The sequence below is a fragment of the Acipenser ruthenus genome, chromosome 33 (genome assembly GCF_902713425.1).
Source record: "Acipenser ruthenus chromosome 33, fAciRut3.2 maternal haplotype, whole genome shotgun sequence".
NCBI classification, from domain to species: Eukaryota; Metazoa; Chordata; class Actinopteri; order Acipenseriformes; family Acipenseridae; genus Acipenser; species Acipenser ruthenus.
In genome coordinates, this window is record NC_081221.1 from 4,149,073 (window position 1) to 4,165,554 (window position 16,482).

At 37.1% G+C, this 16,482-nt stretch overlaps 1 protein-coding gene across 1 annotated transcript; it reads right to left on the minus strand.

The window, feature by feature from the left end:
• Positions 1-961: 961 nt before the first annotated feature.
• LOC117433481 (pyruvate dehydrogenase (acetyl-transferring) kinase isozyme 2, mitochondrial-like) lies at positions 962-14,777 on the minus strand. Its single transcript, XM_034055777.3, has 11 exons — positions 14,497-14,777; positions 11,946-12,087; positions 7,200-7,271; positions 6,788-6,972; positions 6,114-6,203; positions 5,431-5,508; positions 5,143-5,219; positions 4,919-5,017; positions 4,090-4,200; positions 3,606-3,719; positions 962-3,294 (listed from the first exon to the last, which is right to left on the minus strand). Exons 1-11 carry the CDS (start codon positions 14,612-14,614, stop codon positions 3,151-3,153), a joined length of 1,230 nt encoding a protein of 409 aa, XP_033911668.1. The 5' UTR covers positions 14,615-14,777; the 3' UTR covers positions 962-3,150.
• Between the last annotated feature and the right edge of the window lie 1,705 nt (positions 14,778-16,482).

Below are 16,482 nucleotides of genomic sequence, written 5' to 3' on the forward strand. Positions count from 1 at the left end.
GTAGCGCTTCCCTTTAGCCTCCAGTGCAGAGATTCTGCTGAGTAGCAAAATTGAACCACCCAAGTCTGACGGTCTTAACAGAGCAGTTTGAGAAGCTCTTGCCGATTGGTGTAGAGCAATGGGGTTGTGGCTCTGAAATCATACTGCTGACAACCTGGAATAACCTCAAGCAAAACAAAGAGGAGGCCCCACTGATTGGTTGTTAACATGTTGAGAAATGCTTCAGTGCGTCACGGGAAGATTCCAGTTCATTCAACCTTAATAGGGCAGGCGTAGTTTGTGCCATAAACTCAAGTCAAATTGAGATAGCACTGACATCGGGTACAATTCGGGTAACATCAAACCTGATAATGGCTAAACCTCAGATACAATAGGGATAACATTATAATAGCATTATATTATCCTGATGAAAGCTAAGACAGCAATGGTATAAAGCATATGAAATGAATGTACATACAACCATTGCACCTTAGTACAGAACCATTCTGATTGTCTAACGGTTGAGGCAAAACTATTCAAATAGGTTGACTAGTCACCTCTATTTGTGAACGGAATGTTTTGTAACGCTTAACTGTTTGTCCACTATATTACAGCTTGGATTTGTTCTAAAGACAAAAGTGTCATTTATATGTCAATGGATTCCAACCACAACTGCACTTCCGTCCATCTAAAACCTGCATGCTTTACACTTACTTCACAAACCGACTTCCAGTTTCTGAGGTCACCTGGCACTTTTCTATTTGACTGGTCAAAATAGTCAGCTATTCCTTGTCTATATCTAACAGAAGTGCAGTTAGAGGTTTAGTGATTGAAAATGTACATGGTTTGTAACGTAGCAAATGTTAGGAAACTGAACCCATCAACTGAAGCCACCATCTCCCCAATACATCGGATGTCTACATGTTTCCTTTGAATGCATGAAACGTGAACACGTGATAAAGAAACTAACTCAAATCCAGAATGATCTTCATGAAACTGAGTTTTATTTTAAATCCCACAAAGAAAATACAGGTGCTATGAAAATGTAGTTTATTTACAAAAACATGAACTTTCAAACTATACATTCAGGCTACATAAAATCACATTTTTTATTTTATGTTTGCTTGAGTACAGTATAAGTTTTTTCAGTGAGTGGACCCACTGTTTATGGTGGATATATACATATAAACTAAGGCACAAAAGAAACACAACACTCAGGTCTAACGGATTTAATCAAATATTTTAAACATAGATATCAAACACAATCATAGAAAACGTGAACAAAAATACAGATCAAAGAATCATGATAATTTCAGTATGAAACGTGACTCACTGTCAAAATGAAAACATTACAAAGTATCGGGTATGACCGCCCTGAACATTAACACAATCCTGGCAGCGTTGATGCATGGACCTCTGCCTTTCAGGATGGGGCCTGTCCCTCACTCATTTGTTGAAACAGAACATCTCATTCTCTGGGCAACTTCTCTCACAGTCAGACCGCCTTCAATCATTCCGATAGCAACCGGGCAATCTTCATTACTCAAGCGGGGCATGGTCGTATCTTTCGCTGTTCTTGTGTTAATTAAAATTGTGTCTTTTCGAACGGCAATTTTAATTAACGCAATTTTCTGGCAATTTTAACTCAACTCAAATACCAAACACTGAGCGTTTTTATGAAATCACATGACTTAAGCTCAGAATTTTGTTATCCCAACGAACAATACTACTCAAACAATCAACAAACCTATCTGCTCACTACTTAAAATGTAAATAACATTATGTATGTGCTCAATGAGCTATTGATGTAAGACTGTTGCATTTTTATTGTGCATCTATATTATTTATTGAGTTTGGGCTGAAATCAAATAGAAACATACAGTAACACTTTCTTAAAGAACAAACACTACATTATTTAGAATGCTATTAGGACCTCGGAACAGTCTTTGATTTCCTCTTTCCATAAAACACAGTACAGAGCTAGAGTAGCCAACAGAGTTGAATGCTGTTCACGTCTTTCTGGAATGAGGAGACCCCTACCCTCATGAAAGTAAAGATTCCACAGCAGCACCTGCATTTAGCTAATAAGTAAGCAAAATCATTTCTAAGCTGTAACAGAGTGCTATGCTTTCGTGGGTCCATACTGGCCAGTTATCGGGGTAGGTGTAGGTATTTGGCAACTAGAGAATCTCACTTTTGCAAACTCCCAAGCAACCGTTCTACAAATAATGTATTGTAACCTTGATGTGTGGTTCAGGGGGGCAGGGGCCCTGTTCTGCCCCACCCAAATCTCCCTATTTAAGCTCTGGGTCACACCCTTTTTCTCTGGCTCTCAAACCCCTGGCCAAAGCCTTCACGTTTTTTTTGGTTTCTTTTCCCCCTGCTCACTCCTTCCTCTTTACCCATGCCTTCTTTTCTAAATCACATTATGGATGTTTCAATAAACATGGTCTACTTCAGAACTGAATTATATATATAATATAAAAGTATATAAAAGTTCCTGCTCAAGTGGCTGCACTGATAATAGGAAACCTATACAATATTTTACATTTTCATATAGTTATAGCAGTGGGTGTTTATGAACAGAGATTGGATTTAATGGAAACCATTTCGTTATTGCATTATAAAATGCACATCCTATACATTACATTACACCCCCAGAGTGCTTCTCCATACAGAGGCACATAGATAAATGTGGAGGTGTAATATATGATTGAGCACTGTGGTTCATGGCCCCTATTTAATGAGGATGCTTACCCTCTTTCAAAAATGTCCGCTTCCCTTCATGTTATCCATACAACTGATAACCAAAACTGACGCACACACACTTATTCCAATACCAACAGTGAGGCATGAGGCATAAAAAAAAAAAACAGTATTGAAAAAAGAAAAATGACAATCGCAGTGGCATATACTTATACTTCTACAAAAGGCTGCTTCTTTCAACACTCTCAAATGTATTGACCTTGTGAATGTAAGGATAGTGTACAACTCTGGTGTGGCTCTCCCAGCAACCTTTTAGAATTCTATCAGCTTGGTTAGTCTGTGGGTTTTCGCTGTTACTACAGTGACAGGGCCCTGATTCCTTTCATCCCCTGTAGGTTAAATGATAGTTCTGTTTTCCTCCTCCATGTTCTCCAGGTTGACTGTTCCGTTTCCAAGGTTACCTGCTCACTTTGAGGCCCGGTGGACAGCCAGATTTAGGGGTTCTTTGCTGGGGACACACCAGTCATCCGCCTCCTGGCTCACCTTGTAGTGTCTCCAGGCAGATTTGTTGTAGACGGGCAACTTCTCAATAGAATCGGTTGATAAAGCCTAAACATTGGTAAACAAAACATTACTATCTAGCTTTCGAAATTTGAATAAAAACTTTGTAAATTGTAAAAGCTTTTCATGTTACATACCGGTATATTGGCAAAAGATCATCTCATTGTAACTTCACACGAGGCAACACAATAATAATAATAATAATAATAATAATAATAATAATAATAATAATAATAATAATTTAGGACTATCCAACAACACTCCCCTATACTATTTATTGTAGTTAGAAAACTACAGTTATCGTTTTACAGCATTATTTTTCTAATACTGTAAAAACATTTAGTTTAAGCTTTAATTACCTTCAAATAGATGACAGCATCTGTGCCATACCCCTCCATTGAGTACAGTTGAAGGTCTCCCTGGAAGTACCGTGCATAGAGTCGTGAGATAGGAAGTCCATATCCAAAACCAGCCTAGGAAAGTCAAGGACAACACACATTGTTAACTTGGTCACTGGATTAAGTCTTCATGAAAAGGTCTACAGTCAGGTACGAGGCCTGCAAACACCTGGAAGCTTCACCCAACAGCTGAGTGAATGCAATACAATACAATTTGGTTCAAAGCATCGTTCTGAATTGTGTGCTGATTGTGTGATTAATGTCAAATGGGGACCGATTTAGACAACTCAATTGACTTGTGTCCTGACGGGTTTGAGCCCAGGCCTACAGAGATCAATTAAAAGGGTACAATGCGATATTAAGGTAGGCTAAGGTAGAAACTTTTCCAATAGGTTTCGTGTTTTGAATTCAATGAGCCTGTCAGCAATTAAATAAAGTGTCTTACCAGAGGAGCTTGCTGGAAATCGCCGATCCGTGGGGTAGGTGCTGTGGAATACATGTAGCTGAACAGTCTCTCAATCTTACGCAAGGGGACACCGCCACCTCGATCGCTCATCTGCAGACAAACCAATGCAACCTGTTAGTTACACTGTAAAGCAACAAGCATGATACTAGTGAATAACATTGCATAAATTGTACTTCGTACTGAAAAACCAGTGAGTAACAGGCAGATATTACTGCAGAGCTAGGTTAATATGACCCTAATTGAGAATGTTTTTCCAATCTTCTTAATCTGCTCTAGAATTAGTAGCAATGGATTATTACTAAACCTAGGATTCTAGCCTGAATTATATAAAAAAATAAAATAAAAAAAAATTGGCACTGATTTATAACATTCAAATGTAATTCACATTGAAATCCTTGTATGCTTTCAATACTTTAACTGGTCCCATTAGATATGTCATACTATTACATTGATCTAACCAGTGACAGATCTAAAAGATATGGTTTATATCATTAAAATAAAGGGGGCAACATCTCTAATAGTGTGTGCAAGTCTCTTAAGTGTATTTTTGTCTTTAAAAGTAAATAAAATCACAGGTTTGGCCCTAATTTAGCATTGAAGAGATTGAGAAAGACTTCCAGTCGTTAATGTAGTTTACTTTTGTATTTCTAATATTGAATGCATGGTGTATTTAGATCCCTGCTATCTTTCTGCTAAAATGATATCTCTAGCTGTTTAAGTCGTTGCAGGTTCCTATATTCCTGGTCGTGGCGATACAGTACGTTGTATTAGTGTACAGGGGTTCAGGCTGATAAAAGCACCTACTTACCTTAATAGAGAGGTCTTCACCCCCGAGTGCCACCATGACTTTGATTGGAGGAAGGGAGGGGCTGGATTCATGGGTCTCCACTGTAGCTCTCATGGCATTCTGAAGAAGGAAATCCAGTTAGCTGTATTTGAGGAGCAACGTAGTAGATGATATCCCCATAATCTAACCAAGAGATCTCATCTCAATGGGTCAACTGAAATACAAAAATAATAAGGTAGTCTTACCTTGAAGAGCTCGAACAGCATGTGGTAGAGATGAGATGGCACATACACCATGCTAATTGGCTCTTTCTGACAGTTAGCTGGAAAAGGGAAAAAAAGACACATGAATTCGAATTGTGGTCTGCAGATTACTTGTCAACATTGAAGCCTCTATAAACAAGTCATAATGCAATTCGATATACATTTAGTAATTGCATCACAGGAAGGTGTTTGTATGATATAGTGAATATCTTTTAATACTGAAAAGGAAAGTTCAAGACAAGCGATGTAGGCTTTTGCTTTAATACTTACAATTAATTTCTTCAATTTCTAGTTTGGGAGACCCCAGGTAGTACTGATCACAAAGCATCTTGGCGCTTTCATAAGCATCTGAAAATGAGAAAGTGAAAAGTGAGATTTTTATTCCATTGAAAATCGAAACAAAATGTATTTTACCTTCCCATTATAAACACTATGGTACCAAGCTTGCTCAAAACTTCAAAGATTCATAATAGGCAATTATAGCGTTCCACTCATGGCATTTATTTATTGGGGGTACAAAAGTACTGTAGCTGTAAAACTTTTCTGACGTAAGATGACAAATACCCTAACCACTTAAGGTCCAGATTTTATCAAGGTCTCCTCCAAAGTACAAGAGGTAGCACAATGAATACTGTTATACGTACAAGTTAAATTCAACTCAATGTACTTGGTACTACATAGTATTTTGGACTGTGACAACTGGTACAGATATATAACCTATAAGGAGACATCCAATTATTCCGAATTGGTTTTGTTATGCAGACTAAGAGTCACTTTAGACTACAGCACTCAATGCTGTTAACATGCCCTTGCAGTCTCTCACCACTCTACTACTCTTTATGGATCAAACCAGGGCCTTGTTATTGTACACATGACAGGACATGTGACGCAGCAGTGGCAGGTAACCTTCTTACCTCTAACCACCTCTGGATGTTAATAGTAAACATTCTTACCTCTAACCACCTTTGCCACTTCACAGCTTGGCTCAATGCTCCCGATGGTGTTGGGGTGAGCTGGGTTTGTTGTACCGTCAAAGATTAGAGCTGATTAGAGAGAGAATGACAAAGGTAAGGTCTGGGTCAAGGCTGTGGATTGCTTAACTTCATGATCTGAACTCCACTGGAAGTTCCTATTGCAAAAGCAGGCAAATTCCATGCAGCCGGGCAGCAAACATGCACAGGTTCCATATCCGTTACAGAAATTAATGTGAAAAAATGGCAATTCAGTCAGCATCACTGAACTCAATTCGTCGTTTCCCAAGAATATGAACTGGTACCATCTGGAAACCAAACTCATGCAGAGATGGAAACAAGACTTCAAATGCATAGCAGTTTTAACCATTGCAGATTTTATTGTCAGCTTAATTAGCCACTCCTGAACATGTTATCTATACTTGGTAGTTAATTAAGCTGGTAGTAAAACCTGGTCTAGCCTCACCATTGGATTTACCTACAGAACATGAAGTGATAAAGTAATAGGAAGTAGGAATTTTAAAATATTATACCCCTTATTAAAAGGTAAAAAAATACATTAAAAAAAGAACAAAAAGACCAACACAATTGATCATTTTTCTAATGGTAATAAAGCTGGTTGGAGCAGGTGGACAGGTTTTATTGGATACACGTACAGTGCTGGTTGATGAGCATACGAATGGAGATGCGGCTCATGTAGAACCTGTCAAGGAAGTACTGCACGTTTTGACTTGTGACGGGGTCCTGCCCAAACGCCTCTTTGTACTCAATCACCCCCTGTGCCATGGTGGGCACCACGTCATTGTGTCTGTTCCTGATCTTAACCAGGGCCTCTGTGAAACTGGGGGGCAATGAGAGGAGAAAAGGGTTAGACGCACTGCTGGAAGCTAATATACACACAAGCACACACTGGACCAAACTACAAAACCCTCAATAGTGCTTGAAACATACACGGCAGTAACTGCCAAAAAAAAAAATAGGCAGTCAGCCCTGCCACCTAAATATTTGTAGTATTTAGTAGTCGTGCCTCATCTTTGGTCAAAGGTATAAATAGGGAGCAGTACTTACTCTCTTAGTGCACTGTGGTCATCAGGGCTCTTGTCAAGAAAGTTCAAGATATCTAACAAACTCTGTATGTACCTGAAGAAAGAGAAGAATCAAGTGCGTCAGGTAAACGAAGGGAATTCCTGCATGTGTTCTCTTGTGATTCAAAGAACACATATTTAAATCAGTGTTACCTTATTTATATTTAAATAAGGTTATTTGTGTTGCCATCGCTGGTATGATGTGGACTGCTTCTGGTTCTTCTAATGGTATACCAATGGTAGATTTTTTGTAACTTTTTGCAAGGGTGAACAATAAAATAAAAAAGAGGAACTATCGTCAGGGGTAAGTTTTGATCACAGTAAACATCTGTCTGTCTCTAGCAGTTAGTTTCCATCAGCTTTTTGCTGCACAAGGGTAAAGTTCTTCATAGTACTGCGTTGTTAGCAGAAAGACAAACTCACTTATGACATACACTGCCTCCTCCTTTCAGATCCTAACTAGCACTGAGGCATTTTACAGCTGGGTCGTGGGTGATGGGAGTAATATTTAGTCAAACATTGATCCTTGCTAATCAACCAAGACAAATATTAGCTAGTTGGCCCAGGGTCTGTGGTTCAATGATAAAGGGATATAAAATATGAAGTGATACAGGTACAGGTTGTTTTTTCTAATCAGTGAACCACAATAATAGGCTTCTTTTCTGCAACCCCAATTGACTAAAACAGAGTAAAGGGAGTTAGTATTACAAATTGAGATGGTTTGCAAATACAGTAGGAGATTATTCAAGTGGATCATTGCATAGGACATACATATAAAAACATTCAAATAATCACAGTTGTCTTTAAAAAAAAATGTGCAACAATATGAATTGTTGAACACTTTAGTGAGAGTGTTTTGAAAGTCAAGACAGTCTTCAGAGCAAAATAAAGCAAGGTATATATATATATATATATATATATATATATATATATATATATATATATATATATATCAGATTTGTAATGACTCAAGTCAGTCAGACTCGAGTCACAATCTTCGGTCTCGACTCGAGTCCTGGCTCAAAAGCGCCACTCCACTCCAGCCTTTATGATATAATAAATTACACAATCAGTTTTGTTTTCAGTAACCGCAGCCCTTCTTCTGATGCGTACAAGCCCTGCTTCTTTATGAGTGAGAGGAACACGTGACAACAGAGACAGAGAGAAGAGAGTCAGCAGCATGACAGGAAAATCAAGAGTACCTGTGCTCGTCGAGTTCACAAGAACTATGGAGAGACGGAGAGAAATAAGCAGTCTGCCAGCACTGAGAAATGCCAAACTAGATAAACGGTGTCTAAAATAACTGAAATCGTTTTTGGTTTTTTCATTATTTCTTGCCAAGTATCAATAAGAAATTACTTATTTCATGGGTCAATCAATAGATTTTTTTTATTTAAGTAAACTTAAAACTTAAATGCGGTAGAAGAAATATGGGTTTAGTTTACTGTTTTTGTCTGGTTTAATTTATACTGATCTAAAGTTACACTATGTTTTAAAAAAAAATGTTTTTAGTTGTTTTTAAAATCCAAACTACCACTTGCGAATCCAAACTCATGTGCCAGCTTATAAACTTTAAAAATATATATTGTTTTGCACATTAAATTTAACATAATAATGGACTGTACAAGAAATGAACACACAAAACAACCCTCTGGAGCTTCAATAACTATATTTATTCTTTCACATTCCTGTAGCCTTCTACAGCCACTGGCACTAGCACACAGTATAGACGATCAATGAAGCTGTTGCACGATCATCTTTGTTTTCCAGAATTCCTGAATTGAGTTTATCTGCTCTAGATGTGTTTGAGTCATTTAATACAAATCAGGATTTGCATGCTGGATAGATGTTTTAGACTTAGTTTGGTTAAAAATGTTTTGCTTTTTTAAAGAATAAATTCGTAAAAAAAAATATGGGCAGACCAGACCACAGCAGCATGATTTTGGGAATAGGCACAATCAACATTGCTAGATGAAAGGAGGTTGAGGATGAATTTTTAAGAAGTGGTCTGTGTATGTGTTTATGAAACAGCAGCTACAATACCAATACATATATTTTTAACTTTAGTAAGATTATTCAAAATACAATTGACCTCTTAGTATTACTGTACGTTTGTGCATTTTAACTACATTGATGATTTTATTTTGAGAAACAACTGGGATTTTATTGTGCAAAGTACAGGTGGTTAAAGGGTTTATTGTGTGATGTGTTCTGTGTGAAATAGTTTCGCTATTTTTTTAAACGTATTCATGAACAATCCTTTTTTATCTGGAAATAACAAAGATTACTTATTTTGTAACATTCATTGTTATGCTAAACTCTTAGTCTTTCAAGATATATTTCTTTCTGTAGTATTAAGCAAATTAGGTTGAGTTTATTGCTTTTGAACTAGAGCATATATGCGAGTATGCAATGGTTTTCAAACTCTGATTTCGTCTCAGTTGTATTACTTGGACTGTTTTCCTTTGTAACTGCTATGTTTTAAGGTCTAGAAGCAATATCTCTATATCAAATATAAAATTAAATGCCACAAAATAACCTTTCATATGGTTAAGGTATCTGAAAACAACTTACAGGGAGTTTCACTGTTGAGAAAAAGTGAAAAAACACTGAGGCTGCCATCAGTAAAACTGTAAAGAAATGGTTAAATGCATTCTTTTGTTTTGTGGTATCCATTACTGTACATCCAACCCAACTGAACATAGGTAACAGGGCCTCTGTATGGTCAGTAACAAAATCTGCTTATAGGCCAAGGAATCGTGAATTCACTGAAATGGAGACAAAACACAAGGCAGAAACCGTGGACCTTTAATGGTGAACATCAGTGGGACCAGTATGACCACATTATTGTGCATCTCAATTTAGTGTTTTTAATTGAAATGTTATTTTCTTTTTACTTGTAGATTGCTAATCTCCTGTAAAATGAATCTGATTAAATCAAACTGTCTCGAACTGTCAGAACTAATGACTTGAATTGACTCGACTCAAGTCCAAATTTGTGACTCGATTACAACACTGATCTATATTATATAATACATATAATACATATTAAATAATTATGGTCAGCTTTATGAGCAGTAAAGGTGTATTAAAAAATAAACCCACAATTCAATACAAATTAAATTTACATTTTGTTTAATGATCTTTAGTTATATATGTATTTAGTATAGTTTGATTTGAGAAATGCAATTTGCTTACTTTCCTTCCTAATGCTATATTTAATACCAATACTGCCTTTTTTCTCTCTCTCTCTCTCAATGTTGTTAAAATTAGTTTATAATGTTAATAATTGATTGCAACTTCTAACAGAAATAAATCGAGCACTTTTTTTTTTTTTTTAAGGTTCTGGGCGAGTCCTCAGTTTGTTCGTTGCTGTCTGCAGTACTTGCACACTGTATATCATTTGAGTGACACCTTGGCATGAATGCCCTTCCCCCGTCCATAACAAGTGACCCTTCTTAGAACACGACGTTCTGATGAGAAAACAAAAGAACAAACACGCGAGCTGGGAGCATTACATCCTCTTTCCCAATGAGGGGCGCATACACGCTGTACACTTCGATTAAAAAAAAACAACTGAAAAAAACAGCTGTACCAAGCCCGTTTTAAACCAATGAGAACAACCCCATTTATATCCGGCTGTACACAAATACACATTGCGTAACTCTCAAACGTATACTTCTACTGATGTGTAGCTACTTATTTTATCAATGTACTGATCAGACAGAAAAAGAACGCACTTTTTATATGTTAAAATAATCATACTAGTAGCATACCATAAATAAATTGGGTTCTGAACATTATTTAACTTAATAACTTTGGGACCAGTTCACATATTATTTGCCACGTATCTTTGGCCTGTGTAAATATTCAGATCATTCAGATCACTCGCGTTCTGCACTTTATAATATTATCACACGTTTCTTGTCCAATCGTTCAAATTCCAAACTCGCCGGTTTTAACTGGTTCTAAGTGCCCGTTTCCTTTTTTTATGGTTCACAAGTACAGTACACAGTACACATTATTTTTTTTTATTTTTTTGGCCGATTGGAAGCTACCTCAAAAAAAACAACATTGGTCATGTGACTGTGTTAGACGGGGGAGAGGCGGAACTGGGACAAAGTTCACAGCGCTTGGCTGGTAAGGGAACAGCAGCTGTGGTTGAAATATAGTACAAGGCAAATCACCAAACTGTCCTAAAAATTGACAAATTTCACGTATACAGGTCAAGCAAAAAAAAAACGCTTTTAATAATGATACATCCACCACGCATTTTTTAATGTCTCAAGATTCGTTATAGGCCTGGCAATAATGTTTCAAATATTTGTCAATATTAGATTACTGCACCTATTGAAGTACATGTCTAAACTTGGTTAGGTGCATGAGTCATTTGTTGCTGCAGGCCTGTGTCTTTAAACTGAGGGACCTTCTCGTATTTTCTTCACAAACAAAGCACCACAGCCTGAGTGAGTCGTGGGGGTGGAACTGTGAAATGCAGGGACTGCTTCTACCTGGTGAATTGGTGACAGGAATCCTGCTAACCATCAGAAGGATTTTATTAAATCTCTTCTTACACCACTGACTTTCTAGACACAGCTTCCTCCTCAGTTTTGGCTTAAATTCAATGTATAGCTTTGATTGCAATGACATGAATGCTGGATGCATCTCAGTATCTTGTTTAATGCATTTGCTTTACACAGAGTTGCATTGACAGAAAGGGGGTTCTTACCAGCTTTGCAACATCTGCACAGACGGGGTGCTGATTAACCGATCGGGTAACAGATTGATCTCTTTCATGATGTTTGACAGCCGCACTGGAAGCTCCTGTCTCAAGAAGACAAAGGAAGTCTTCTCACATGCATTTGTGGAGCCTGCAATGGAAAAACCATACCTGTTAGTTGGGTATGGGTTGTCAGTATTATTGCAACACCTGCTTTATCATCAGTGGTCCTTTACACAGCTGATATGTATACAGGTTATTTTAAATGGGAAAACATAGAGGGGCTGTATTAGTGTTGCAGATATACAGTATATAGAGAGTGTTTTCCAGAATAGCCCATACTCAACCAATCAATCAATCTTTATTTTATATAGCACCTTTCATAGTGGAGCACCATCACAAAGCACTTTACAAGATGCAGTAACAACAAGAAAACCCATAATACTGTAAATAGAGAAATGCATAATACATGACATACAGTAAACAAAATGCATAATACATTCAATACAGTGGAAAGTGCATTATACATGAAATAGTAGCAGCAACACAGCAGCTAACAGCAGATATCAGACTTAGAGCATGTAAAGCATGAGAGAACAGGTGGGTCTTGAGAGTTGATTTAAAGCGAGTGACGGTGGGAGCGTCACGCACCAAAGCTGGGAGAGAGTTCCAAAGAGTCGGAGCCATGAAGCTAAACGAGCGTTCTCCAAGTGTGGGGCACTTGTGCTTTGGGCATCAGCATCAAAGGTAAGCCCTCAAACAAAATCAAATCCGTCATCCATCATAGCAGTAACTGACTTGCAACAGGGAGATGGATCTTATATCATTTACAGAATACATGTCAGGGGTGCAATTTGTATAACAAACGAAGCACTCAAATGGGAGTAATTTTATACAAAAGTGTGTGCTGAATATTGCAGGTCTTTTTAACATTGTTGTTTTTCAGAGGTTTACTTGTTACAATAGCTTTATATCCTAAACCAATAAATCTGGCCTGTTCAAAGTCGAACGGTATGTCTCAGATGGTGCCAGACGGTGACAGGTAGCACATTATAAATAATAGAGATTCATGACAGCAAATGCCACAGTATAACAGCAAAGGCATTTACTGTACTACAACACTTTCAATACTTTATACACACTAAGCAGGGAGTATTAAGATGCCAAGCACACAATAGCAAGCCCCACAAATGTACAGGGATGTTTAAATGAACCATGGATGCATGTGTAAAGGCAGAAGGACATGCATTTCTGTGGGAAACAAAAAACAATGCAGGCAAAATGCAAAACAGTCTGAACCATGATGTACAACAAGCAGGGGTCTCTACAAGAGTTTCTGTTATGTAGCTAGAAAAAAAGATAGCTGTATAAACAAATACATACTGGTGTATACCCATTTAAATACTAAATGGTTTAACAGTGTTTATTAAACAGTGTGTATTACAAATGTTGCTGTTATGAACATGAACATGTTTCATGTCTGACTATTAATCAGGCAAATACTACAGGATCATATCATTTTAATTAAGTAGCGCTTTTCTACATAAGTAATATTTCAAATATAAGATATCCTGAACGCCTTCAAATGTTACCAAAGTGTTTCAGGAGTCAATTGATACACACAGTATAACCTGGAAGGAGAGAAGATTACTTCACAAATCTTACATGATACCATTCTTTCAAACATGGTAAAATATGTTAAATTGTCCGTGTATTTCTTAGAACATTAAAGTACAAACGCTGAGCTGTGGTTAAGATAAGCAGCTGCTAGCCACAGTGTTATTGTCTTTGCAGGACAACAAAGGATTTTTTCAAAGGAGTAGTTTTCCGGATTTATTCTGTGACTTCTGGCTCCATGGCAGCTGTGGGGCTGCTGCTGATGTAACCTGGGTGCTTATTGCAGATTTGAAATATATATTCTATATGGTCTACGTCTCAACTGCTTGACTCGATACCCTCCCCAGCAAAATAAAAAGGACAAAGTGTAAAAAGGGAGGGGGGAGGGGGCAAAATATGACTAAATTGAACACTATGTGAATGTACACGACTCTACAGTTTGCGTAACATCAATAATCTGTGGCTATGTCAATGCTGACAATGTGCTGTCTTCCGGGATTAATCCACACAATGCTAGTGTCAAGTAACACTGCAATTATATTGTACCTTTCTGCTAGGTTTCACTAACTTCATCAAAGTGGCAACTAATGGTTATTCTAGATACCAGCTGTTCAAATCTCCAGTGAACGTGCTAATGTTGCGGGTAGTGAAAATAATGGGAAGATTATACAACAAACGCGATCAGTGTGTGATACACTCATATAGCCCAGCATACAGGTTACAGGAACTGGGATAAATAACCACTTATTCTTTCGACTACATACAAATAAACCGTTTCTAAAAGTATATTTTACATAAACATCACCACTTACACGACTACATCACATGTCTAGCTATATGCATTGCATTGCTTGCATTTCCATGCTTGACAGTTAAGGGAAAGGTAATGATACATTACAATAATACACAGATTTAACATCTGAATTACAAATGCAGTACTTACCAAAATCCAAGAACTGCTTTATAGAAAGAGGCGACGGTGAGAATTTCGAAAAATGATCAATATGTTTTGGTGCATTGGCTAATGCAGAATTTTTCATTAGAAACCTGACGAACTTCATTGTAAAGCTGTACGTTACGAATTAATTGCATCTATGACCAAAAAATAAGGATGCGCCGAATTTAACTGGAGGACTGATTCACAGACTATTTTTTTTGTCGACACCAGCTTTAATTTGAAGACTGTACGTAGCGATCTGTTCTGAATTTCTCAGCGAGGAGCCTCTGCGACAAAAAGCTACACCCTCAGCCAATAGGAACGCGAAGCTGTTGCATCACTTCAATCTATAGCCAATAGGGAGAGGGAAGGGTCTTCTTTCATAAAGTTGAAAACAAGGGGCTGCTGACCATAAATTGGCACGTAAATAAACTGAAGAATTAATACAAATAAATACATTAAAAAAAGAACAGAAATCGCAGCTTTTTTCTTGTAAACATATTGATTGCTACATTCAAATGGCTTTGTTCACACTTATTTGGTAATAATAATAGGCAGATGTTACTGCCAGTAAGGTTTTTTTTTTTTTTTTTTTTTTTTTTACTGGAACTAAGGATTGCTGTTTTTAACATAACTACCTACACCCCTTTCTCTAAACTTAATACAATATAAATATTGACCTTTCTTCAGCGCTGATATTATTTTTAATCTACTGGCAGCAGTCTCTTTTGGGAGATTTCATACTGGCAGTATAATTTGTACAGGTAAAAAGAAAAAGCCCCATAACCCTGCTGCCAGCAGGTCTTCTACTGTTTCTAGTCATTCTGATAATAATAATAATAATAATAATAATAATAATAATAATAATAATAATAATAATAATAATACATTTAATTTTAATTCCACCAGATCAACAGGCTGAATATGAAACTATCTGGTTCTCGTGGGTCGAGCCGGATTGATTACACATACTAATTTGGCCAATGATCACTGAAAATGTAATGAGAAACAATGAATTTAAAGAAAATAGTAATAGTATGTGTAATATATAATCTGCGATTTACCATCCTTGTATTAAGAATGAAATCAATCCCCATTATATATATACTGTATGTATATATATATATATATATATATATATATATATATATATATATATATATATATATATATATATATATATATATATATATATATATATAGTGTAGTGTGCACGGGTGAAGGCAGCAGCAGGGCTGGTAGGTGACGTAATCACGCAAGAAGACATAAACGCTATACGATCTTTTGTACAGCGGTACCGGCGCTATGTTTTAGTGCGAGAGTTACCAGGTTCGCGCCCGCCCTTCGCCTGTGTGAGGATTGCCTCGCCCTGTGTGTAATAAATTAATGCACTGATGTGTCACACGTGATTTCCAACTCCGTCACCAGTTTTCTGATACAATGTCCATCTCTTCAATATTACAATTTATTTGAATATCCGAAACAGCCCGCATTCTTTTTTTTTTTTTTTGCTCGCATGCGCAAATCAGTCTGTCTTTATTGTTGCGTTACACAGCGCTTCCTCCAGTTTCACCCGACGAAAATACAGCAGAAACAAAGAAAACAAGACCAGCTACTTTCATGTAAAACAGTTAATCATTAAGCAGGTTTAGATACTGTAATTTTTTTTTTTTTAACCTGTGCTCTTTAGTTGCTTTTGTGCATTTTCATTTGCAAGTGAACTGTGACATTAGGGCCTTATCAAGAGCTATATTCTGCAATTTTGAATACTGACTTTGGATACGGTTTTAATTCTGAAAACTGTTGTTGTTGTTGTTTTTGTTGTTGTTGTTGTAATTTTGTGTTAAAGTTAAAGAAAAGGGCTTGTAACCAGGAGGTCCCTGGTTCAAATCCCACCTCAGCCACTGACTCATTGTCTGACCCTGAGCAAGTCACTTAACCTCCTTGTGCTCCGTCTTTCGGGTGAGACGTAGTTGTAAGTGACTCTGCAGC

Coding starts and splice junctions, on each gene's coding strand:
- LOC117433481 (XM_034055777.3), bottom strand. CDS start 14,614: ATGAAGTTCGTCAGGTTTCTAATGAAAAATTCTGCATTAGCCAATGCA. Junction 5,018..5,142: donor TGCTGTTCGAGCTCTTCAAG/GTAAGACTACCT, acceptor TTCCTTCTTCAG/AATGCCATGAGAGCTACAGT. Junction 4,201..4,918: donor GTGAAGACCTCTCTATTAAG/GTAAGTAGGTGC, acceptor GTTTGTCTGCAG/ATGAGCGATCGAGGTGGCGG.